Source organism: Diplotaxodon limnothrissa, linkage group LG11 (genome assembly GCF_057381915.1).
Source record: "Diplotaxodon limnothrissa isolate DT_005_m linkage group LG11, D_limnothrissa_male_GT1.1, whole genome shotgun sequence".
Classification (NCBI taxonomy): Eukaryota; Metazoa; Chordata; class Actinopteri; order Cichliformes; family Cichlidae; genus Diplotaxodon; species Diplotaxodon limnothrissa.
Genome location: NC_140606.1, coordinates 11403685 through 11429779, shown reverse-complemented (window position 1 = coordinate 11429779; position 26095 = coordinate 11403685). Strand labels below are relative to the sequence as shown.

Sequence of the window (26095 nt, the reverse complement as noted above, 5' to 3'; positions counted from 1 at the left end):
AAGTCTAGAAGCCACGGTGGGAAAAAGTAAACAAAGCTGGGGCATAGAAGCAGAACCGAGTCGTATGTGTGGAGGGACAGTAACTGTGTGTATATGTAAGCATTTAAACACTGCAGAGAGTAGAATTAACAGTAACAGTATTGTAGAAGTTCATTTCACCGAAACAATAACGTGGCGCACAGTGTGACGCATGCACCAGTTTATTATATTTCCAGACTTGCTTTCGGCACAATTTACAGTGCACGCTACTCTGTTTTTTGTCAGACTTGAAATAGCCGAAATACCTTCACACTACGGAACTTCTATGGCTCTTCCGTTCGACAATCTCTCCGGCATTGGAACCATCATCTGTTTTCTCTTCGGTCACGCTCGGTTGATTTTTCTAGTCGGCACACTCATTTCCTCCATTACGCGCTGGCTCCATTACCCGCTGGCTGCTTCCCAAACAAACACACGTGCGGCTTGGCACTTGTGCTGTACGTAACAAGTCACGCGACGTGACGCTGCGGCTGTGATTGGTTCGGCTCTGCGCTACTTAATTTGGATTGGCTGACCTTTTTTTTTTATTTAAGAGGACAAGAGCGGCGAGGTCTATCGCGATAGTTTAATTTCTCTATCGAGTAAAAGTTATATCGCGATACATATCGTTATCGTTCTATCGCCCAGCTCTAGTAATTAGGTCACAAACTTATAATTAACTCAGGTAAAATACAAAGGAGTGTGCGTCAGTCTGTGCGAGCTGCCATGGTGTCCAGCCATATTAAAAATACAGTGGCCGAGATGGACATCGTTGTTCCGCCAAGTCATGTTTTATTTATTTGGCCACATATATTGTACAGCAGAGGTGTAGAATAAGAGAACTCGTAGGTGTTCATTTAAAGGAAAGAGATGACATGACCGGCATCTGGATAAAATGTGATTCTCTTCAACCTTCAAACCTTGGAACACATGGAAATGTGCATAAACATATTTTTTTCCCTGATATTGTTGCAAGTACTGATTGTCGGCAGATTAGAGTTTTAACCCTCCTGTCTCTGGACAGCTGACAAGAGCTGGCTAAAAAACAACAACAGTTGGTTATAATTTAACATTGTGCCAACTAATGTTAGGCTTGAGTGTCTTAAAAATCACACTTTCCCTCTAATAAACAGTTTGATTGCATTTGCACATCATATGAGATTTTTTTTTTTTTTTTTTTTGCTAAGTGTCCAAGTCCAACAATATTAGATCCACTCGAAATAAAATTTTACTAATGTCGGCTAACAGCAGCTGGCAGCAGCTGAGAGAAACTAACACCATCTTACTGACTCATCGACTCCTATCACTAACATGGCAGCTAACAGCAGCTAACAGTGGCTAACAGCAGTGTTCACCAACAGAAAAGTTCAAGATATCCTCAACAACTCACCCCAGTATTGCTGCCATCAGTCAGAATTGAGCTTCTCTGTCTCATCGACTCACATCAGACCCCTTTCACAAAGTTTTATGGCTTCCTCCAGAGCAAATAAATGTAGAGACGTAGACGCATTTTGCCAGCTGAGGTAAACAGCCGAGTGACAGCATACACTTGCTACAGATGATTGACGGCTAGAGTTGTTTTACCTATAGCGGCCACAGTAGGAAGTTTTAGGAACTTAAATTGGGAGGGGTAAGAAAACAGAATTCAGTTGACTGCAATCTGCAATCTACTGGCCTCTAGTGGTAAATTTTACACAATAACTTATGAAGGAAGTTTGGGAAGCATATAAACATGGCGTTCTAGCAACATCTGGCCCCAACATGGCATGCTGGTGTTCTGCTTATAGAGAAATTCTTTATTCTTTGCTTCCTTTGGGTTGGATTTCTTGACTTTTCTGACAATGCCATTCAGATGGTGGCCATATTGTAATATGAGGAAAATTTGATACAGAGTTAAGAGTCCAGACACTGACTGTTTATGACTGTTTCTGAGCAGGAGAAAAGAAAACTAAACAAATCTCTTTCTGTTATTTTGATAAAACAAGCTATAAATATTAAATGGTACTAGATCAGCTATCCAAACTGCCACAGTTTCCTTTACCAGCTACTGTTAAAAGCTATCAGCAATAAATTGTCATAACAGCATCACTGATCATTACAGACTAACCTACAGACAGTAAATTCTCTCAGAATATTGTGATAAAATGCAGTTGATGAGTGCAGGAGAAAAAACTATCAGTCTTACAGAGCCTTGAAACCTTTATTTCAGTATCTAATACAGATTTCTATTCTCATCCCTTCTAGGAGGATTTACATCAGCACAAACAAGACAGAATAATTTTAGCATTGACTAACTTGCTGTGTTGTTATGTCATCACTCATGCACACTTTGTGTTGTTTTGTTGTTGTTGTTTTTGTTAGAGCAACAAGTAGATGTAGAAATTATCCTTCCAGTGATGGCAGTGTCAGCCATACGTTCATACGTTATCCTGGAAGCTTTTTGCTATCACAGAGATTTGGGTCAGAAGCTTTTCGTATTGGCTTCCTAAAACGAGAGCCATTATTGCATTTGTCTAAGCTTTGCAATAATGGAGTTAAACAGTTAAAACGTCCTCTGTACAGAGAACAGTTTGTACTGAGTAGTGAGGACAGACACTTTAAAGTCCCAGGGTGATAATGATCTATCTATTCCTCTCAGTGTCAAGACAAAATTATCTGCCTTGTAAGTCTTCAGTTTTAAAAGGGAGCTATAAATAAACAGACCCAGAAAACTGTGCAGAGAATTAAATAAAGTGTTATAGGAAGAACAAAAACCTTTTCTGAGATTCTTAAGAATTTTTCTAAATATCATACTATCCTTTTTACTGCACATCATTAGGTGATCATGTTGAGTTTAGCTTGATTGAGCATGCAGCTCCGCATCGTGGCTGTTATTAGCATGAAGATGCTTCTGTATCTGCTCTATTCTGAATGTGGTGTCCCGGTGCTTGTGTAACAGTTATTGTTTATTGTCCATTTTAGTATGTATAATGCTATGAAAGCCTCCCCTTATTTCTTTATCATTTACTTCCAAGAACCCAGTGATTTTTCTTTAGACATTGGCTGCTTTTTTTTACTCATTTTCAGTTCAGTCTTTGTACAGGATTTTTTTTTGTTTTAGTTATGTTTTGTTTTTTGTTTAGGCACTTAATACTGCTCCTTGAATCATTCAAGTATATAAAAAAAACCAACTTAAGGCATTGAATAGTGATGTGTCCTCAGAAAGAAACAGTTTTCCATGATATATTTAGGCATTTTGTTACTAGCAGCTTTTACTAAAACAAAGTTTGTTCTTTAGTTGTATGAAAGCAACATAGTTTGACCAGCATAAGCATTCCTATTTTTACACCAACAAGCTGATTCCCAAAGAGCTATTAGCCAAGAACTTTATATATTATGATATTTTGATACCCTCAGACTTTAATTCACTATGTAATAGCAATGGGAAAGCATCTGATTGTCAACAGCTTCACTTTTCAGTGTGACAGTGATCCCAAACCCACACTGCCAATGCAGTAAAACCATACCTGAAAAACAAATAATAAAACACTATCAATCATGGATTGGTCTCCTCAGATTTAGGACCTCAGCATTACTGAAGCAGCGTCAGATCATCTTGAAAGAGAACAGAACAATGAATGAGTGCTTAGATTCCATTAAAGTTGAGAACTTCCTCCAACTCCCAGCTCCCCATTGAATTCAGAGTCCACTTCAAGATTCTGGTACTGACTTATAGAGCTCCTCATGGACAAGCTCCTGCCTACATCATTGAACTTCTACAGCCCTATGTCCCTAGCAGGTCTCGTAGGTCAAGTAATCAGGGTCTACTTGTCATTCATCATACAAGCCTGAGAACTAAGGGAGACAGAGCTTTTGCCACTTTTTTGTTTTAAAATTGCATTTTGTTAACTGTTGTCTGTTTTGTTTTATACTTTGTTATTCTTGTGTGAAGCACTTTGTGATCTTTTATCTAGAAAGGTGCTATATAAATGAAGTTTTAATAAAGTTTACTTACTTACAAAAGGCAGCCAACATCCAAAGAACAGCTTTGAATACGCTTCAAGAAACCTGGAGAACGATTGTGGAAGAAGGCATGCCTAAATCTGTGTCCACTGTGTGACAGAAGGTCAATTAAAATACTGTATATCAAAAACCAAAGATCAATTTACAATATTGTGAGGGTTAAAAAAGAAAAGAAAATGGATGTAAAGACCCAACAGACAACCAGCACAGAGCAGAGCTGTCTATTTGTGCCTGAATATATTTTATACATTATAAAAAATATATTTTGGATAGCAGCAGTTTCACATTTGTTATTTTTCCTGGTTTGCATGTTTTTATCGTAAGAAATTTCCATTTCTAAAAAAGCAAACAAAAGACAAAACAAAAAGGAGAAGAAGCTAGCACTCCAAAAGAGCATGTTTCTTTTATGGATTTAATTAAGTGCTGGACGAAGGAGCCAGTCAGGATATTTTGCAGCCCTAATGTGTTAAAACTCTCTGTGTATTTGTCTGCAGGCCCCCGAAAGCCTTCTGGCGTCTCTGGAGACCCACCTCAACACTTTGGAGGGGAAGAAACCGTAAGTAGATCGAACAAAACACCAATTTAGTGGGTTTTTTAACGCTTAACATCAACGTTTTTGCAGGGGTTTTGCTCATCTGTAGTAAAACTCACTAATACTTCTCCAACTTGTCATTTCTTCTTATCTTTACACAATTCAGAGAGGATAAGTAAGTAATCTCTGTCCATAAGAGTAGGACTTGTAAATGTTATTTCACCACCACCATTGTTTCCCCTTATTCATCAGTGTTTTGCCTTATTCAGGTTATACATTATTTTTATATTATTACTCAGTGATTGAATAGACACAGCGTCTGAATATCCTGCATCTTTCAGAATCATCATTTCATCATCAAATCATTTGGAGTGATGACAGGCCTTGCCTTTTCGCACATGTCATCACTAACCTAACACCTTTGTATCATCCTACTGTAGAGTCAGCCCCAACTTTTACAAAGCTTCAGTCACATGTCAGTCATTACTTTCTATGTGTAATGTCAAAATAAAAAAGCTTTGTTCAAGTGGCGCTGGGGCCAAGAAGTTGTAACTCATCAATGCAGCATATATCCATTAATTGAAGATGCTTGCTTAATGGATTTGCTTTGAAATGCTTCCTGCCTGAAAACGACAAAGGGATATTTAAGCCGTCACTTTGCCTCCTGTCTCAGTAGCAGCCATTAGCTTCCATTGTGTACAGCGTTAAACTCGTTAACTCATGTGCTGTTGTTGTTCTTGCAGGTCGCCCACAAAGGTAAGCTATGCTTCATGATAATCACAATGTAGCTATGATAACAGGACTCTGTATTTATGTGTGACAACTTTCAGAGTCAAAATACAGTTGAGAACTTGAATCAAGGGCTTCACCCTTACTAGTTTTTACTTTAGATGGGTAGTGATTTATTGTTATTCATCTGTTTAGAAAGCTCGTGAATCACATTAGCTTACATGAATATATTGGTCATCATCTAACGGGGGTTGTCCTCTGCGGCAGGATGCTACCGCTAACAATAGCATGCCGGCAGCAGCAGCACCTGCTGCGCCAGCCAAGCCCGCGCCTCCCGCTGCTCCCGGTGGGCCTCCAGCCCGCCCCGTGCCGCCTGCCAAGCCCCCTCCACCCTCTGTCACTCCCACTGCACCAGTCCCCACCACTGCCAGCAAGTAAGAATTACTCATCAATATAACAGATTGTTGTAACTTATCTGCATCGATACCACATTTTAAATGGATTCCTCTGTCAACACACCCTTACTGTCTTTTTTCCCCTGTGTTCAGTGCACTTGATGATGGGTTCCTCTTGGATCTAGATCCCATGTCCTCCTCATCAGCAGGGGGCACTGCAGCGGCTTCCTCCACAACTGGATGGGGAGGTAAGGTCATTTTGATATACCAAATGAAATGTTTGAAACTCCCGTCATTTTCTGATTTGAGTACAAGCTGATATTCCCACATTTTTAGGCACTAATTGTTTATTTAGCAGCTTTGATTGACTAACATTAGCTAAAATGTTAAAAAAAGGGGCTTTATAAATGAATGCCTACAAAGATATCATGCTAAATGCTGTTAGAGACAGGTCTGACCCCAGAGTAGTCCCACAACCCATTCAATCATGCTGCATTTCATTTACCTCGGAAGTTGGATGTCAGAGCCGGGACTGATGTCACTCCCAAGTTGGGTTCATTCAAGTAATAAAAGCAAAGAAAAGTAGGATTTGTTTTGCTTCTTCGGAGGTGGAGGCAGCCATACATAATTAGAAAGCAGCACAATAATAGTTTTTTTCTTGCACTTTAAATTAACGGTGCATCAAGTTCATAGATAGAGCTGGGTCAGTGCACTGTATATGGCTTATTTAACCAGTCACAAAGACACAGCAGTGGCGGCACAGATTAGAAGTTTTATTATCGTTTACATGCACTGGGGCCATTTTGGATTATGAAGTCGGGGTTGGCGGGGCTGCCCTAACTCTCTGAGTTGTAAGTAAGGGGATGTTTCAGTTAAAAATGACTGACTGGGAATTTTGGAACTTCTGACTTCTGATTTTAAATGTAATACAACATTAGTCCCAAAGATCAAGTGTTTTAGGGAAATTATGTTCGTCATATCAGATTGCTTGTCCAATACAGAACAATACAGACTCACATGACACTGTTTCAAGGCTGTATTTTGAATTCTTAGAATAGTCAGTGTAGCTCCTGATACAATGTTCAAATCAACTGGATTCATAATTTTCAGGCAAAAAGTCAGCATCCCTATAAGCTAATGATCCATGTAGGTAAACAATCAGATCCCTGGTATTATAGAGTGTTATGAATTAAACTGTGAGATCAGCTTTTTGTTTCTAACACACTCAGCTTATTTGCTTATATATCAGACAGATCAACATCAATCTTTTTCAATGTGAGAAAAACACAGAGGAAAGAAAATTTAGATCAGATCTTCTAGTTATGAATATAGATTTTTTTTTATAGAATTTTGGAAAGCTAACAAGATAATATATATTAATTAGTATTTTACTCTTTTAAAGACAAAGATAGAATTTATTAAAAATATGAAATGGACAGAAGGGAAGATTCAATTAAACTGGAATCTAAACATTACAAAATAAGGAGATCGGAGACATTAACGAAACATAAAAAGCAGTAAATTTATTTTAGCATCAAACACAATTAGTTAGGAAAATCAAGTTTATTGGGTGTTATTGTCATGGAAACGGTTGTAACCGCCACTTTGCCCAGCACGTCTTGGCTTCAGATATAACCCTTTGCTACTGCTGTGAGAAGTTTCTGCTAAAAGTTGTAGCTTATGTTAAACCAGACCTCCTGAAGTGTAAAGTACTGTGTATCTCTTGTCCTACAGCCTTATGCCCAGCTCTTTAACATGCTGTTATGTTTAGTTTAACAGACTCACACTGTCACATTATGGTCGCTCAGCTGTGACAGGGGAGAGTTTTAGTGATATTTAATGACCTTAACTTAATGTACTTCAGTGAAAGAGCACATTTTACACACTTACATCAACTTCTTCAATAAATCTGTTGTTTTTTAATGATTCAGTTACTAAACTACTCGCCGCCAGCTTTACTTTAAATTATTTGCAACCTTTTTTCAAAGCACACAGTGTGGTGAGGTGACTGCTGAGTGATTTTTCTTGCCAAAATAGAATGAATGAAAACCAAGAAGGAGAAAGAAGAAACTAAACGGAAAAACCTGCCTGTATGCTTCGGCTGGCAGCAGCATCAGTTATTTATAGTTTGTAATAAATGTGCAGAAACAAACAAACTCTTTTATTCTTCTTAAACTTTTACTGAAAATCATCGGCTTTAACAGAAAGAGAAATGGGACTCTCCTCTTTAACATTGTGAAACTTCTTGTGGTTTTAATCGCAATTTTAACGATTTTTTTCCTACATGTCCTCTGATACCTTAACCATGGCTGTGGTCCAGCCTTAGCCTTTTTAAAGCCTCAGTTATATTAATGACCCTTTCACTCAATTGGATTTGCTTTTGTCCCATCTCTGCTTTTCTGGCTTTTCCTGTAAAAGGTTGGAAGCTCTCAAATTAACCAAAAAAAATCATTACTTGGAGCATCTGCATAATTTCAAAGTATATCTCTTTCTTAACTCAGTCATTCACTGTCTCTGACCTCTCTCTCTCTCTCTCTCTTTGTTTTGGTTTGTGCTGTCTTGAAGATCTCTTGGGTAAGTATTCTGTTGACAGCGTCGCCTGCAGTCGCCTGTTCAACTTGTCTCTCAACCTGCAGTTCTGAATTTTCTTTTTTCTTTTTGAACTTTTCACTCACTTTGACGTCTTTGACTCTGCCGTCTTGCTCTTTCTTCCCTATTTTCTCTCCTGCTGTTTCTTCCTCTCTTTTGGGGGTTGTGACTGGGTCGTGGCGTTTGGATTGCGGGGTTTATCTGCGTAGCGACTCCGGCCGCTACCGACGGAGCCTCTGAATCTCTCCTGGCAAAGAAAGAGTCTGCTGATGCCAATGATGCGGCTGCTTCTGCCCCCGTGGCTGCCCCGCCCATAGCCCCTGCTCGTTCCACCACTGCTGCAGCTGCGCAGGCGCCCACCTCGCTGCCCATCTCTGCTCCTGCCTCCACCACCTCAGCCACAGACATCGACCTTTTCGGAGGTCAGTGTAGGTGGAGGGTAGGATGCAGACACGGCCTGCCTGCTTTTCTGCAACAAGCCCATTCATTGTTTAGTTACATAATGATAGATTTCCTTTGTTATGAAGCTTGGATTTACTTTTGGAAACACAGGAGTGCAATATCATAACCTGACAAAAAGCATACAGGCTTTTGTCTCATCAGGTTAACCACTGAGCTTAAATGTTCTACATACTCTTTTTGATGCGAAAAACAACATCAAATGTATATTCTAACAGTAGGCAGATGAGAAATGCATTACCAAAGCTTTTCGAGGATAGAAATGTTGTTTAGCAGCACTCACAGCTCTTTTTGAAGAATGTTTCCTTAATCTGAATTAAGAATCTTTTTAACATATTTTTTTGATCTTTTCTCAAGTTGCAGCTTTATTTCCAAGCCTTATTTTATCTAATATAAAATACCAAAATTAAACGGATATTTCTTCATTCTATAGCTAGAAATGTTTGAGAGTTTTGGGGGGGGGGGGGGGCTGTTGATGTACAGATGTACTTCATTTTTGGAAAAAAAATAATGCTTAGTGATGTGACTAAACATGTTTTTACGTCCTGCTTTGTGACTGCCATGCACGTACTGTTGTGCTGGCTTAGTGTCCAGCTATCACGCATCATGTTTTTCACTCGGCGGGGGAAAAACCTTTACCATTTCAAATCCGCCCCCCAAAAATTAACCAGTACCGTACAGCATTATTTCATTCCCCTGCAATGTGCAAAATCATGATGCATATATTTGAGATTTGTCAATTTGTGCTTTTTGTTATCGCCCTGAATTATTTTCTTCCTATGAGTTACTAACAGTTTCTTAAATATGCCAAGACGAAAACTGGCTGAGTGCTATTTAATGATAATTTGGCATATTAGTTAATACTAACAAACATTCAGAGTACTACTAAAACACCAAAGAGAAACGACCTTTGTCCATCCCTGACCTTGACATTTCCCCTCTTGTCACAGAGTGCAAGTAACTTGTGACAACATGCCTCATTTCACGAGCCTGCACTGGTGGTGCACTCACTGAATGCAGCATTATGCAGCCCCATCAAAACAAAACTCATCATGTGACTGATGATACAATGAGATCAATCATTGCAGTTACTGGGCTGCATATTTCTTGTATTCTCTGCTTTTTCCTGATGCTGACCTCTCATTTTTCTTCCCTGTCCATTTCATCTGTTTATTCATCTTCTGTTCTATACATCCATGTGTGTGTTGGTGTGTTGGTCCGGGTGTTACGTTTTGTGTTCGCGTTCCGGCTGTTTTTCGTCTGCAATACCCTAGATGCGTTTGCACCTTCCCCAGGAGATGGTCCTGCTGCCGTGGCCGCGGGCCCTGCTGCTGATGCATTTGGTGGATCTGGTGGGTGACAAAACAGCTTTCTGTGCAAACGTGTGTGCATGGAGGTACGAGTGCGTGTGCGAATGTGAAGGCTGTTGCTTTTATTATATTAATAAAGCTGCTTCTGCTTTCATAGAAGACAGTAGAACAAACCTGCCCTCAGGTCCCACTGTCTCACCCCAAATCCTACTCCAATGCCCAAGTCATGGACCCTCTCCTCCTAATATTCATCCAGTGAATACTGCAGTAAAAAGCACAGCACAGCTATTATCTTCTCAGTATTCCAGAAATAAATGTCTTTTTTAACACCACTAACCATGACACAACTGGATTATGATGGTTATACTAATCATATTTTATTTTGGTTTTTAATAACTTGCATTCAGCTGTTCTCTTTGGCCTGCAGCAGCTTACATAGCAGAGAAACTGAAGCAACCTACATAATGTCCATTCAATAAGCAAAAATGTTACTTTACATTATAATTACCCCTACTGTAATCACAGAGTATTTAATATTTATGTGTGATTAACCTTAAAAATAACTTTATCCTGCATCCACACTTTATCTTCTGTGTAAAAGGGAAGCACCAGCTTTTGACAACTTTGTGCATTGGTTAGCTTAGTTTTTCAACAATGAGAAGACTGGAGTGATTCCATGACTTTTTTCCAATTTTGCCACAACGTACCCCAGTACTGCTCAAAATACATTAATCGCCAAGCTTAGGTTCTAATAACTTTGTAAAATACTTAAATAAAACAAATAATTTTGTTCCTTACTTTGTCAATTGTGTTATGAACCTTGATGTTCACTATAACACCATTGCTAGGCCAAAATACATCTGTGCTTTGTTAGCTTTTCTAAGCTTCAGTTGTTGTTTTAAGTTCATGATTAGCATGTTGCCTTGCTAACTTTAAATCATTACTTGCCAAACATTAGCAAGTCACTAGTGTCAGTGTGAGCATGTTAGCATTTAGCTTATTTACAAGTGCACTGCCAAAGTTATTTACTTCAAGAATGAAGATCAAGGCCATTTACGTAGATTGATTAAGAAGTACTATATATAGTTAACTATTTTGATAAAGAAGAAGAAAACTTAATACTTAATACTTTTACTAACTTGTATACTTGACTAGACCCAGAATTACTTAATGCTAACTAGGAACCCACCCGACGGATTAATAAAGTTTTATCTTATCTTATCTCTAATTTTCTAGGTTCTTTGCTCCATGTATTGATAGGTGTCCTGCTCTTATTGATAAACCAGAAAAAAACAAAAACAACCAACAAACAAAAACTAATGCTAACTAGCAAATGGTTTGTGTAGTAGTTCTTTTGTAATAAGTAATATTTAATCCCCCCCCCCCCCCCTTTTTTTTTTGTCAACCCAAGTTAGAAAGACTTGTCACTCTAGGACAGAAAAAACAGTTTAAATTGATTTTTAATAGATACAAGGTATTTATAGCATGTCCTTTCATTCTTATATACTGCTAGCAGTGTTCACAGAGCCGGCTGTTTCCTGGACACATGGATGGTTTGGATTAGGCTTGCATGTTTGAGACAAATTGGGCATCATGGAATTATCCCACTACTAACTATAGTCCATAATTACTGTTTTTTCTTTCTATTGTATTTTCTGCTGAAGTTTGTGGATGGAGCACTGAAGTTAAAGAGTTACCATGTATTGTTTTACTTTCTTTGACCCTAACTTGACACTTCTGAGGTATTTAGCCTCACAAAAATGCTTTTTGCAGTTTTTGTCACTTTAACAAATCCTTAATCCCTCCCTTCCTCATCCCCTCTCCACTGACCCATTCCCTTCTTTTCTAATCATTACCCCCTCCCTAACTCCTGAACGCCACCAACCTGCTGCTCTTTGCGAAGACCCCTTCGCTACGACGGAGGGCAGTGCGGACATTGCTCCAGAACTGGACCTGTTTGCTATGAAGCCCACCGACACGGGGGCGGATGCTGCTGCCATTACTCCTCCCACCTCTAGTGATGCGCCGACTATCATCGCTCCCATTGCTGCCCCCACCCCTTCTTCCACTAATACCACCACCACAACTACTACTGCCACAACCTCCACCGACACCACCACAGAGTCTGCAGCTGCCCCGACTCTAGATCTCTTTGGTGGTAAAGTCTTCTCGCTCTCATTATGCCTCTCACTGCATTGCCCTGCATTATGACAATGGTGATGATGATGGTATTAATAATTATGATGATTGTGTTGCTCTTGGTATTGATGATGATGATGGTGAAAATTGCAATAACTTGCCCAGTCCCTACATTCTGATTTGTTTTTATATTTTTCCATGATACCTTTCCTTTAGATTGTTTATAATCAATCAAGCATTTTGACCTCTTCTGTTAAAAAAACCCCAAAAAACATGAATATAGCGAATTAGAAAAAATCTCCAAAGCCAGTTTTAAAATTGAATATTATTTACCGACCGGGGACCAAAACTTGTACTTATTTGATCTCTGTGGATAAAAGAAAATTTTGTTTTGTGTTTATTAACAGAGGTGGCTCAAATTGTGTTGATTTTTTAATATTACTAACAGTCTCCCAAACTTGGAGGGAAGAAAAGTGTTTTCTTCTCCTGCTTGTGGCCAGAGTTTTTAGATACTGGTGGATGGGAATGCTGTATTGTAGCTTATGCATCTGAGTTAAAAGGGAATATCGCTAAATGTCAGAATTAAAGAACAGAATTTGTCTATGTTTGTTTTTCAGTGTGTGGAAAGGTCTAATAACCCAAAGGCCTTAAGAAGCCCAAATAAGAATTGTTTTTGCTGTATATCTTTGCCAAGCTAGCGATAGTACACTGATTCTGATATTCATGATAAGTATACTTTGGTCATCTGCTGAGCTTTCTCAAACTCAGCAGAGCTGAGCCATTGATTTCTAAGTTTTGTTGAACCTTTAGGTTTTTTAAAATTACCAGTGGATTGCTTGTTATGAATTTTAGTGCACTCGTTTTTAAATTAATTATAATAACTCATCTAGTCTCAGCATGAAGGTTAAGTAATTTTAGTTAATCTATGACAACTTAGACCTGCCAGGGCACAAGGGACATGGGCCCACCCTCCTGTCAGCCCGCCACCTGCAGGAGATGCCGTAGGGGTCGGGTGCAGTGTGCACTGAGTGGCGACCCAGGGCAGAGACCCTGGCAGACTGATCCCCATCTACCAAGACTAACAACTGGGACATTTAATGTCGTCTCTCTGGTGGTGAAGAAGCCTGAGCTAGTGTGAAAGGTTGAGAGGTACCAACTAGATATATTCAGGCTCACCTCAATGCATGGCTTGGGCTCCAGAACCAGTCTCTTGGAAAACGGCTGGACTGTCTAACTCTGGAGTTGCCCTTGGTGAGAGACGGCAGGCTGGGTGGGTATCTTAATATCCCATCTGGTTGCTGCCTGTACATTGGAGTTTTTGAATGAGAGGGTTTGTTCCCTGTGCCTTCGGGTCGGGGAACGGGTCCTGACTGTTGTTTGTGCCTACGCACTGAACGACAGCTCAGAGTACCCGACATTCCTGTAGGAGCTTGATTTGGAGGAACGGCCTGCCAGATCTGAACCCAACCAGTGTTCTCTTACTGGACTTATGTATAAACCACAGTCTGTCCATAGCAAAAACCATGTTCGAACATAAGGGTGTCTACAAGTGCATGTGGCACCAGCAGGTCGATGATCAATTATTTAATCGTATCTTCAGATCTGCAGCCATATGTTCTGGATACCTGGGTGAAGAGAGGCACTGAGCTGTCAACTGATTACCACCTGGCGGGGAGTTGGATCAGGTATTGGGGGAGGATGCTGGACAGACGTGGGGTGCCTAAACATATAGTGAGATCTTCAACTCCCTTGACAGCATAGCTTAGACAGCATTTCGAGGTAGACTGGGGACATTGAGTCAGAATGAACCATTTTCAACGCCTCCATTGCTGAAGCAGCTGCACCGATGCGGGCGCAAGGTGGTTGGTGCCTGTCATGGTGGTAACCCCCTAACTAGATGGTTGACACTGGAGGTGAAGGGAACCGTCAGGCTGAAGAAGGAGTCCTATTGTGCTTGGTTAGCCTGTGGGACTTCTGAGGCAGTCGATAGGTACTGACAGGCCAAGCGGAACGTGGCTAAAGCAAAAACTTGGGTGTGTGTAAAGAAGCCATTGAAAAAGAATTTTGAACTAATCATACTCCCTCCAAAATCAACTTGGTAGTTTGATACTAATATATATATATATATATATATATATATATATATATATATATATATATATATATATATATATATATATATATTTTTTTTTTTTTTTTTTTTTTTTTTTTTTGTTTAGCATCAGAAGGGATCAAACACATTTTGTTTTATCCAACAAATGTAGCAAATGTACAAAGGTAAATGACAGTCCTCTTCTGAGTTTTTGTTTGTTGCTAATTATTAGCATACTAACATGCTAACATGAAATTAACTGAAGAAGCCAGATATCAGAATATTGTCATGCCAACATTACTGTTTAGCTCAGAATGCCACACAGCTACAAACAGGATTTTCTAAATGAAAGTATGTTTATATATGTTTTATTGGAGGGCAAAGGAAATGCCAGGTGTTGAAAACCTCTCCCGTTAGTCTTCTTATCTCTTAGCTCTTGAATTTTGAACATGGCAGATTGTAGTGATTATTATATAGAAAATATGTAAGTTTGTCTTCATGCTTAACTTTGGCAATATTTCCCTTTTAACTCTCATTCTGCATTGCACTGGATAGATACACAGCAACTTATCCATTTAATAATCAAAATATCTGCTCTCTCTGCTTTCCCCTCATCTCTCTTCTGAATCCATTTTGTATGCACTGGACTTTGGACTCTGAATGTACATATGATTGTGTGTCCTTGTTCGTAGATATGTTTGATTCTATGCCTGAGCAAAGCCCTACCACTGAATCCAAAGCTGCTACCACTCCTAGCGTAGACCTTTTTGGTGCAGGTACAGGAGTTGATATCCATTTCTCTGTCTATGGAACCTCTTCATCTCCTCTGGTTTCTATATGTCCACTCCTCTGTCAGCTGTTCTTTTTCCTCACCTCTTGGTTTGTCCCCCCATAGTGGTATGTGACAACTGTGCATGCATCCCACTCGTCAATTACCGGATAATCGTTGTGGCTGCTTTCTTTCTATGCTTTATCTTTCTACCTGCCACGCTAATGCTTTTTTTTTTTTTTTTTGCCCAACCTCCATGGTTTTCTTCTTTCTCGTATTCTGCCTCTTGCTTGCGTTGGTAAATTAGACCTTCCTGCTGTTTCACGCGGGCCCTCTCCTTTGCCCGAGCCGGCTCCGGCTGGAGACATTGTGACGGGTGAGTCAAGCTGCTTTACCTTTACTGCATCACTGTTTTCCTTCCTTTTTTATGAGGGGTGCAGCCAGACAAGTTTTTGCATGGTACTGGGGTCTGCATGCACATGCAGACCAGACCTCTACTTCCAAAGGATGCACGCTTCAAGGATGTGGATACACAGTTAAGATGCAGGGATGCTTGCTTCCTCCTTCTGCTTCTTCTTCTCTGCATGTCTGCTTTAGTCTTTTTAGAACAGGCAGGAAAAAAAACCCTACATGAGCAGAGGAGTCTGTCACTGGAACTGAAGCAGTGATTAATAAAACTGATTTAATTAAATCTCTTTTTCTATCTCTTCTGTCCAGATTCGTTTTCATCTCCTGCTCCTACCCCTGCCGCTGCCCCGGCTCCTGCTTCTGTTCCTGCGGCAGGGACCTCATCTCCACCTAAAGCAGAGCCAGAGCCTGTCATTGACCTGTTGGGTACTGTACATACAACACCAACTGACAGATATATACGATTTGCGAGGGATTTGTTAAGAGTTGTAGAGTTTGTTAGAGTTAATAAAGTGTAAACCCACTTTATTAATGTCTCAAATACACTCACATTCGGTAAGCATCAGTGTCCTGATACCATAAAGCATATGTACGCTCACTCAATAGATGTTATTTAAGTACTGACTTGACATCCCACACTGGTATATCACTTCTACAATAAAATGTGACATATAATTGATGTTGATGTACTTTGTGCCTCATATTATTTGACTCTTCCGTATCTTTCTTTTGTTTGTTTGTTTTTTGTGGGTTTGTTTTGTTTTGGGTTTTTTAATTGGGGAGGGGGGGGGTGTATCCTAGAGCAATTATTTCTCTATGTCAGGGGTGGGGAACTCCAGGCCTCAAGTGCCGGTGTCCTGCAGGTTTTAGATGTGTCCTTGAACCAACACAGATGTTTTCCTTGTATTTTCTGTTAAAACAATTCTTGGATGGATTGCCTTAAAATCTGATTTAATTTAACCTTTTTTGTTCACACTTTTTCTTTTTCTTTTATAAAGATAATTTTGTGTCCTACCCACCCCTTCATTGTGTCTCATTTTGTGTACCAGGGCTGACCTCTCACCCTTTTCTGCCCTCCATGCTGCCTTGTGGATAACTGGATGCTCCCGTAGACTCTTTCGGGGGCCCTGTGGAGGAAACACAGAGTTCTGCTCCTGTAGGACTTGAAGACGACCTGCTGGGAGGTGAGTCTCTTCTAGTTGTCACTCTTTGGAGTTCCATCACAGTGTTTCATGCGAATCAAAAGACTGAATGGACAGAAAACTTTAAGTAAGTTGTGCTGAAAAGTCTTTTAAAAACTTTTCATTTTGGCAAATGGTTGATTGGAGAGTCTTACGCTGATTAAGATGTCGTCAATAAAGTAATGACTTGGCAGCTCTAGTTGAATTAATTGCACAGCTGTTCCAGAGTGACTTAGGACTCATTTGGAATATGTCTTTCCTCCACGACCTCCCAATGACATCATGGCTATGTCTTGCCCATCTCATTTAGATCTTTATTGAATAGTTGATGAACCTACTGGGAGGTGCAGTTGTGCATTAGCTACATTGAAACTACAAAACCTTTAGAAGTAGATGATGATACCCAGACACTTGGCAAGCATTTATTTGGCTCTGTGTATGTCACTGTAAAAAGAAAACTGTGCAGATCTGGCCCAGTAAATGTTTCAGTGCATTACAGAAATAGTCAATTTAAGTGAAAGTCTTGCTTTCAGAACTGTCATAATAAGACTAATGCAGAGTATATTGGCAGCATACACTGTTATAACTCATCAACCCCAACGCTTCAACATTACACAGTTTTTTCTCTTCTTTCAGCTGTTAAATACTGCTGAATGCCTTTATAACTGAAACATCTAGAAATAAATTTTGTCAGGTAACTGTGGAAGAAAAAAGGTATTTATTTAAATCATTATCAGCATCAGTTCAATCTTCTCAAGACACTTTACATCAGAAGGTAAAGATCTACCATAATAGTGAGAGATCTATCCCTATGACCAAGCACTTGGCTATAGCAGGGAGGAAAGCTTCCTTTTTTAACAGGAAGAGCCCTCCACCAGAACCAGGCTCAGGGAGGGGAAATCATCTCCTGCAACCAGATGTTGGGATTAGTGTAAACAGGAGACCGTTCATGGAAAGCCCACTAGCAGCCTGAGGCCAGCAGCAAAACTAAGGGATGGTTCAGGGTTTCCTGATTCAGCGTCAACTCCAAGTTTTATGAAACAGGGAAGTTGGAAGTCTGATCTTTAAAGTAGATTGGTATCTGCCTTCTGAACCATAAACTAATAGCTTGTTCCACAGGAGAGGAATCTGATAGTTGAAGGCTTCGTCTCTCATTATACATTTGGAGACTGTGAATGACAAGTCAGCCTTCAGTCTGACAGCAAAGTGCTCTGTTGGGACATTATGATACTATGAATTCTAAAGATATGTTGGAACATGAATATTTTATCTGTTTTCCTTTCGGAGGGATGATCTGTTCCTGTTTATTTCACTGTGCTGATGCAGTACTCGGTATGATTCTACAGTCCTGTTGTTTATATCCTTCAGGATTAATGTCCCCCACCCTCACCCCTGCTGCCGCTCCAGCCCTGGCTCCAGCTCTGGTGCAGAATGACCTCCTAGAGACGGGTTTTGATGCCTTGGGCGCGCTTCCTTCGCCAGCTCCACCAGTACCTGCTGTAGTGGCAGTAGTACCAATAGTTCCAGCTCCAGCAGCAGCAGTAGAACCTCCATCCACTACATCAGCACCCTCTGGTGGCTTTGATGCTTCAAGTAAGTGGTTGTTATGTTGCTTCATTTTAGTGATTGATGTCATTGTCTTGTGAGTTAAGAGAATTTTATGAAATATTTTGTTGATATTTGCACAGGTCTTGCTTGATGTGCATTAATCTCGGTTTGCTTTATTAAAGCCGAGCGCTCTTAACAGCTGACCTAGTTATTGTTACCTGCTGACAGCTTGATTTCTGCATGAATGAGACGCTGACGTGCTGGGGTCACAGTCTGACGTAAAACTCTTGTTCCTGCTGACTGCTTTATTCCTCAACACCGCTGCTTCTTTTGCACTGGTCTTTCTCTCTTAGTCTCCTCTATTTTACTTCTTTAACTTTCACAAATGCTGTGCTTTCTTCACCTCCCCACTCACCCCTCCACTCTCCCTTCTTTCTATTTTCTTGCTTTCTTTCTGTGTTTCTCCTCTGCTTTACACATCTTGTTCCCTCATCACCCTCCTTCCACTCTGCTGGGTCATTGCTTGCTTCTTCTAATCTGTAACTGGTGAGTTAAACCCTGCGGTGGATAACAGCATGCCCTTTGGACAACTCTCCCTTACTGTTTTCTTTACCAAAGCTGTTCCCAAGTTGCATGTTGTCTCCTGCATGAGACACGATTGGTGCTTACCCTTAATGCATCTACGTTTCCCTTCAGTCTTTTGGATTTTAGCCTCTTGGAGTAACCACATGCCATCAAGGCTTCAGCGACATCTTTCAAACCTTCCTTTTTTTTAAAGCATTACTCTGATGAAACCTAATAGATTGGCATCGTATGATTAAACCTACTGCAAGCATTAGTCAAAGACTAAAGGTTATGGTCTACTTCCTGCAGTTACAGTTCATTCAGATCCACTACAGACTAAAGAAGATTAATGGTTCCACCTGTAAGATTTTTATATTTTGCTGTATGGCTCTGTTTTAGGACTTCCCCACCCTTTCACACACATACAGGGAAAGCTAGAGGCAGGGAGATCAGTAGAAAGTGGAAAAGAGGAGCTAGGTGGAGGCAGATTGCAAAGTGACTTGCAGATGGGCAGCTTCTTTGGGTAGGATATACCAGCTTAAAGGTACAGTCCGTCATTTTTTTTATTTTATTTAATTTAAAAAATGTACTCATAAATATATATTGATTTGTTTGCAACTACATTTTCCAACAACTTGATGCATTCTCATAAACTTAGAATTAATACATTAAAAATACACTGCAGCAGATGGTGGTTTGTCGAAGGATGTTATGTATGTGGCAAGACTGGCCATAGAGATGAGAACTCATAGGTGTTCGTGTGTTACAGAGGCAAATTTTCTGAACCTTCACACTTGAGATATGAAGGATAGTACACATGGGGGGGTTTTTTCATCAGAGAAGGGGTCTCCTGGGGGACTTCCGGTAATGGCGTTTACTGAGTAGATGTGTTTTTGGTCCACTCTGCTACACGGTTCAGTATTTACCTTGCTAACCTACCTCTATGAGATTTTGAATCCCAGTTTTGGATGTCTCTTGCCGTTGTCGACTACCCATGATCCAAAGAATGTCAAAGGGTAAACAAGAGAAGGGGTCTCCTTTACCAAAGAAGTGAAAACTCAAGAGACAAGCCTCTAAAACATGCAAAAACAGCAGATTAGGAATGTGGCTTTCCCGTCTCTGGACAGCTGAGAACAAGCCAGCTAAACAGCAACTGCAGATGGTTAAGCTAACATTGTACCAGCTAATGTTAGGTCAAAGTATCAACTGTTTCTCTCTCTGATAAACAGATGGATGACCCTGTCACATTGCATGAGAGTTTATTTACTAAATGTCTGAGTCCAGCAATGTTAGATACACTTCAAAGAAAGTTTCACTAACACTGGCTAATAGCAGCTAACAGCTGCTAACACTGGCTAACAGCAGATAACAAAGGCTAACACCAGTGCTTAAAAACAGGAAAGTTCAGGATATCCTCAGCAACTCACCTCAGACAGAAGTGAACTTCTCTGTCTCATCGACTTGTACTTTCACAAAATTTCAGAGCATGGTCTATATGAGATATTACAAAGAATTTGTAGCCGAACAATCAGCTGAAGAGGACTGGCATTTCTGGAGCAAATGTTATATCCAATTTTTGCCAAAGCTGTTACTTCTGCTTGCCTGCTTATACACTGTGAAGCTGTTAATAAAATTAAAATTGATCGTTTGTACATGCATATATACCACAACAAACAGCCAACTTGTAACAATACAGTACTTCTGTAATTGTTAGTTGGAATTAAACCAGCTGGCCTTGATGACACCTGGTTTAGAACATGTCCTCCAGATGTTGCTGGTTTTTAAGTTCTGAGATGTGACAATCTTAACTGGTTGAGCAGCTGACCAAGTGAGTTCAATTGGTGCAGTTTTGCCCTCAAATGTATTACCAGACATTGTGCATGTGATACACAACTGAATACTTATGCTGTCACAGCCAGATTGTCCCACTCATCATACTGTCTGCTCTGTGTTCGTTAACGTAGGGATTGACAGGTTTGTAATCTATGTTGTTTTATCCCACCTTCCCACCATCAAGTGTTTGATGGATTAGGTGACTTGCTGATGCCTAGTGTAACGCCCCAGAGCACTGGGGGCAGCACTACTGGAAGCACTGCAGGAAGCATGGGAACTCCTGTTGCAATGGGGGGTATTGCAGCCGCTCCATCCGCCACCCCTCCTGCTACCAAAACCATTGTAGGAGATCTGGACACATCGCTGGCCAACCTGGTTGGAGGTAAACTGTAGCTTTCCCTGTATGGAGTTCTATTATTTGTCTTCTTACATAGAAAGGTAACTCATTCTTCCTCCTTTTTCCTGTTCAGACCTTGGAGTAAAGAAAAAGTAAGTGTGTGAATTCTATAAAAATTAGTTAATCATTAGATTTGCAAACCCTTTCTTTCTTTTTGCTCATTTGGCCCAAAAAGACAGAGATTGAAGTGACATTAATTGCATATATCTTGACTTGTATCCTACATTTAAACTCCTTTAGGGACTCACAGAGTGAGAAGAAGCTAACAGGAGGCGCAAACTGGATGCCACAGGTAGCCCCCACAAGCTGGGCTACACCGGGAGCCCCCATGGTAAGAACAGTATTCATTCCATCAGGATCAGAATACGCTTTATATGAAAAGCAGCCTTTTTGAAAACTAAGTTTAGAAGTGTGCGTTTGTACTGCCACGGGTTTATCAGTAACTACATTTCTTTTAATCTGTACTTTCATTTAATCTGGACAGTAAAATCAGGTCACTTAGGCAGCCACTGTGCAGACACTTCCTGAACCAAGATGTGTTATTGTGACCTGTTCACCTGTTTGTTCTCTTTAGACCGGTGCCACCCCTGGAGCTCCTGGGGTGCCAGGAGCAGCTCCCCCTGGTGCAGCCATGGTGCCACCAATGAGTGCACAACCTGGCTTTGGCATGGTAAGCTTAATTTAATTTATAATTAATCTTTTCTGAGGATTGTAGAGAGCTTCTAAACTAAGAAATGTTTTTTTCCTTATGCTTAACTTTGTTTAACTGACTGAATGCATATTTTTGAAAACAGACATCCAAAAACTACACCCCTTTGACCTGCTTTTCTATCTTATTGCATTTTTTGGGAATTGGGGAATTGTATCGCTCCAAGACTGATGTCCTTCCCTTGTCTTACCAGCCTCCTGCAGCAGGGCCTGGAGCTCCTGTGATGCAGCCCATGATGGGACAGTCCATGATGAGACCTCCCTTCACTGGGGTGGCCGGAGTTGCACCTGGAGCCGCTGCACCAGGAGCACCGGTAACACATCACAGTCTTTCCCTCAAAATTAGGCTGTATTTTCGCATGCTTGTTTAAGTGGGAAACTCAGGATAGCTAAATGAAATAAAGAGCTGCTATAACAGCAACTTGACCAGTCTGCTAATATGGAAACATTAGGTGAGAAGGGCTAAAGGTAGCTGGTTAGCAGGGGCTAAACTTTTAAAAACACATCGATTGGGTTGTCTGACAGTAAATTAATTGTGCCGTGATCTGTGCATATATATGTATATTTATACTGGCTTTTATGTATCAATTTAATAGTTCTGGTTTTCATATAGATCTATAGAGATATTCCTTACAAGCATTGCTTATATTATTAAGAATCATAATAAGAAAACAATTTTTTGTCCATTACAAAGCTGTGGGACTTCGTCCTAGCAAACAGCAAAACTACAACATAAAGTACAGTATATAAGCTCCAGTAAACTTCTCTGTGAATGTGCTACAAAAACGCATTAAAAAGCACATAAAAACAATGTAAAACAACATAAATGAGCTACAGTACATGTTGGGAGTCAATCTAAAAAAATGTTACTTAATTTTGAATTTAATTAGTTATATCTTCTTATCTAAAATATTTGTGGTCAATTTAAGAAGATCTGTGTGTCCTGTTTCTCCAGCTTTCTCCAGGACCTGCGAGCCAGAGCCCCAAGAAGCCCAAGGACCCATTGGCAGAACTTGACCTCAAGGACTTCTTATAACGCTCCAGGTGGGAGCTCATGAAAGAATTCTTGTTGTACGTTTGTTGGAATCATGTGACTTGGCAGTGCCACTGCAAATCTGAGTTCAGAGCTTAAAAAAGTCATCAACAAACAATAAAGCCATATACAGCATCTTCAGGTTTTTTTCTGCTTTTAGCTGAAGTTAAATAAATATTTTATTTCTGTGCTTTTATATCCACAAAAATAAAATGACTAAGAATGAGCTTTGGATTAAATAAAACCCAGGTGGAATTGAGCGTCTTCAGCTAGGATTAATACTAGTGTGATTAAGGTTGTAATCCTGTTTAAAGGTTCATATGATGCAGAATTCAGAGCTTAATCAATGATATCAAGCTGCACGGTCCACAAAGCAACAAAACCGCATCAAACTATTACATTTCCATAGCTATGCTTCACAGTTGATATGAGGCTACTCTGGAGAAGTTTTTCCTAATTGAATTTTAATTTTATGGATTAAACATCTAATAAACTGTGTGCAACTGATCAGTTTTCTTAATTTAAATGATGAAAGCACTTCTAAAGTTTGATTTTACATTATACTTGGTTAAATATGTCATCACTAGCTGCGGGTTTCAAAGCCGGCGGTGTTGTTTAATGGTTTAGATATTTTATAGATTGCTGTGGTTGAATGTACGTAATTGAAAACACACATATACACACAGGTAGTAAACTTGATTTTAATGTTTGGTAGTTTTCAATCTGCATCTTTAATGTCAGGTATTTGGTCTTCAAAAGGATACTCATGAACTTCTTGAATATAAGAAACATGAAAATCAGCTGGTTTCAGATCATCGCTTTGCAAAACAAAAATCACAGTCAGCTTCCAGTACAGACCTTTTCATTTGCCTCCAGAACAAAATGACTTTTATATTAAAAATGCTCTCTATTTCCTGTCTTCCAGCTGCTTCCCTCTTTGGATGAGAGCCCCCTCACCTTTTTACCTGGTGTCTGTCAACATCTCAGAACACCAGCGATGTTCAGCTATTCAACCTTATTAAGAGCCTCTTTTCTCCACCCTACTCCAGCCCAGCCCTTCTCCTGTGTGATGTTGTAGCACAAACTGTGAAAGTGAACCATAGCGGATTACATATAAATATACGAGAAAAAAATAAAAGCGTGTGCTTATGTCGATGTACCAAACTTTTGTCTAAACAAAATCACTTAAAAAAGAAAATTAAGCGTGAGAAAGCGAAGGCGTACGTGTTCGGATTCATTTCTAGTACTAAGTCGAATGATGGATGTGCTTTGGTGTCCTGAGCTCCTCCCCTTATTTGTCTCCACCCCTTTCTTTGTCTGTACCTCCTTGTAAAGGGGGAGGGGCTCTCCTTTTGTCCCACTCTGATTGGATGAGAGTGGGAAAAACAAACAAAGCCCCGGGAGATTTTTCTGAGAAACATGCTGTGTGTTGTTTACAGAAAGGTCCTCTTTGATGTACATAGATTTCTCCGGGCGAGGATTTCGTCTCTATTCTGTACGTGTGTTGAAGAGAAATATAAATGTGAGTCAGACATGAAGTTGTAAGAAGTGGTGTGAGTATCCTTCTATTTACCATCATCTTTCAACACTATTTGGAAGCAAATATGACTACCGCTACATGATTAATATACTGTGTATTTAGAAACCTCTTCTATGGGCTTCTGAGTCATACAAGACCAGCAAGTGATCCTTTTGTTTGTTTCTCTTGTTTTTCTTGTTTTTAACTGGTGGCTTATTTTTCTACATTTCTTCTTTTGTGTTTTTGTTTTATGTTATTCATTTGTATATGTTCTCTTTGTTTTAGAATAATCCTCCATACTGCTACTGATATTTGCTGGTATTGCTATTACAGGACATATCTTAAAATGTACTTCTTCAGCACGGAGGTAAATTCAGACTATTCCTGTCTAACTGTCTACGTAAGTCTGCTTTTGACACTTCTCACACGGGGAATGTCTGGTGCCTGTTCTTTCTTTCAGACTTTCTCAATAGCAATGCCATACCAAACCCTGTGTTCAGCCAGCCCAAATTAATCAATCTGACATCCAGTTGATTTAAGGATTGAAATTTATATTGAGTCATTTCTAAGAACAGCAGTTAATCAACATGGTAACCTAGCAACAACTAGAAAATCCCATCACTGACTTGGGTGCGGATTAAAGGTACGTTATGGAGTTTGCATACGATATTCTGCTTGCATTCAGTATTTCACACCAAAGAAAGCTGTTTAAGTATCCCCGATCCGTTGATTATGGTTATGAATACGAAGCATTTACTTCATGTAAAGAAAAACCTTTGAAATGTACAGTGTTTACACCTCCTCATCAAAACCTTACTCCTGTTAGCAGTGGAAAACTCCACATGGTACCTTTAACTTCAGTGTTATCTAGCAGTATGCACCCACTGAGCAAACGTGGCCAAGTTATAATGTGAAGAAAAAAATCCGATCCTGCTGCTGTCTGAACACTGCGTTTGAGTTCTTCATATGATCAGTACTGACGATCGGCCAATTTTTAGTGGAACTGTATGTAATTCTGTATGTGGCCACATGAGGAACAGTGTGTAGAGAAACCCACAGGAGGTCACTGTCGAACCTTCTGAACGTGTTACCCAAAGCACTTCTGTTCCTGCTTACTTACATTGAAATGTGTATGTTTTCAGTGTTGACATATGCATATGTTTGGACATTGTTTAACACCGGTCCCCCTCTCCTGTGCTGTAAACTACAGACAGTTATCAAGCTTACTCTGTGTGTTGTCCTCTTAGTGGATTGGTTGTGTGAATCAGATGTGATTCAGAGAAAATAATGGGAGATTATTAACATTTTTCATGACTAAATTATGAAAATTGTATTTTTGTTTAGTTGTAAATTTATTTTATTTACAATGGCCCTCCCCATGTGCATGTAAGCCCTTTGAGATGCAATAAATTCAATGATGGATTGAACTGTCTGGCTCCAAAATGACTGCTTTTATTTCAGTTTCACCACATGAAAACGCTACATTATAGGTTTTTTTCTTATAACTGTCTTTTGCTGTGGCTCTGTCCTCCAAAAGAGGTCTAAAAGAGTAGAGTTGAAAAACATGTGTATGTCAAAATTTGAAATGATCACAAAATAATCAAGAAACACACATCCTAGGCCGGTGTCTCTTCCCAGTTATTCCAATCTAGATGTGGGGTTGTACAGTCTGGGTGTAGAACGAAGCATGTGTAGTCTGTACTGACTATTATGATTTCATTCTGAGCATGAATGCTTCAGTGTTAGTATTTTGTTTGCTGGCATTTTTGTCTTATGTCTTAGCCAGAAGTGACCATATTTGAATGAAATGGAGTGATATCAGCAAGTCATTTTTTGTGCTGTTTTTTGTTTTTGTTTTTTGCTCAATTGT

General features: G+C 39.8%; 1 protein-coding gene across 1 annotated transcript in view; it reads left to right on the top strand.

The window, feature by feature from the left end:
- Positions 1 to 23659, top strand: part of snap91a (synaptosome associated protein 91a) — a 78971-nt gene extending 55312 nt beyond the window's left edge. Inside the window, exons 9-29 of the mRNA XM_085365097.1 lie at positions 4515 to 4576; positions 4719 to 4727; positions 5296 to 5308; positions 5549 to 5715; positions 5830 to 5924; positions 8242 to 8250; positions 8475 to 8687; positions 9999 to 10076; positions 11938 to 12192; positions 14958 to 15041; positions 15342 to 15410; positions 15752 to 15868; positions 16555 to 16626; positions 17992 to 18216; positions 20753 to 20950; positions 21039 to 21057; positions 21206 to 21296; positions 21540 to 21635; positions 21868 to 21987; positions 22629 to 22717; positions 23632 to 23659. Coding sequence (XP_085221223.1) covers positions 4515 to 4576; positions 4719 to 4727; positions 5296 to 5308; positions 5549 to 5715; positions 5830 to 5924; positions 8242 to 8250; positions 8475 to 8687; positions 9999 to 10076; positions 11938 to 12192; positions 14958 to 15041; positions 15342 to 15410; positions 15752 to 15868; positions 16555 to 16626; positions 17992 to 18216; positions 20753 to 20950; positions 21039 to 21057; positions 21206 to 21296; positions 21540 to 21635; positions 21868 to 21987; positions 22629 to 22709 — 2073 coding nt within the window. The 3' untranslated portion in view covers positions 22710 to 22717; positions 23632 to 23659. The remainder of the gene's footprint in view (positions 1 to 4514; positions 4577 to 4718; positions 4728 to 5295; positions 5309 to 5548; positions 5716 to 5829; positions 5925 to 8241; positions 8251 to 8474; positions 8688 to 9998; positions 10077 to 11937; positions 12193 to 14957; positions 15042 to 15341; positions 15411 to 15751; positions 15869 to 16554; positions 16627 to 17991; positions 18217 to 20752; positions 20951 to 21038; positions 21058 to 21205; positions 21297 to 21539; positions 21636 to 21867; positions 21988 to 22628; positions 22718 to 23631) is intronic.
- Positions 23660 to 26095: the final 2436 nt, after the last annotated feature.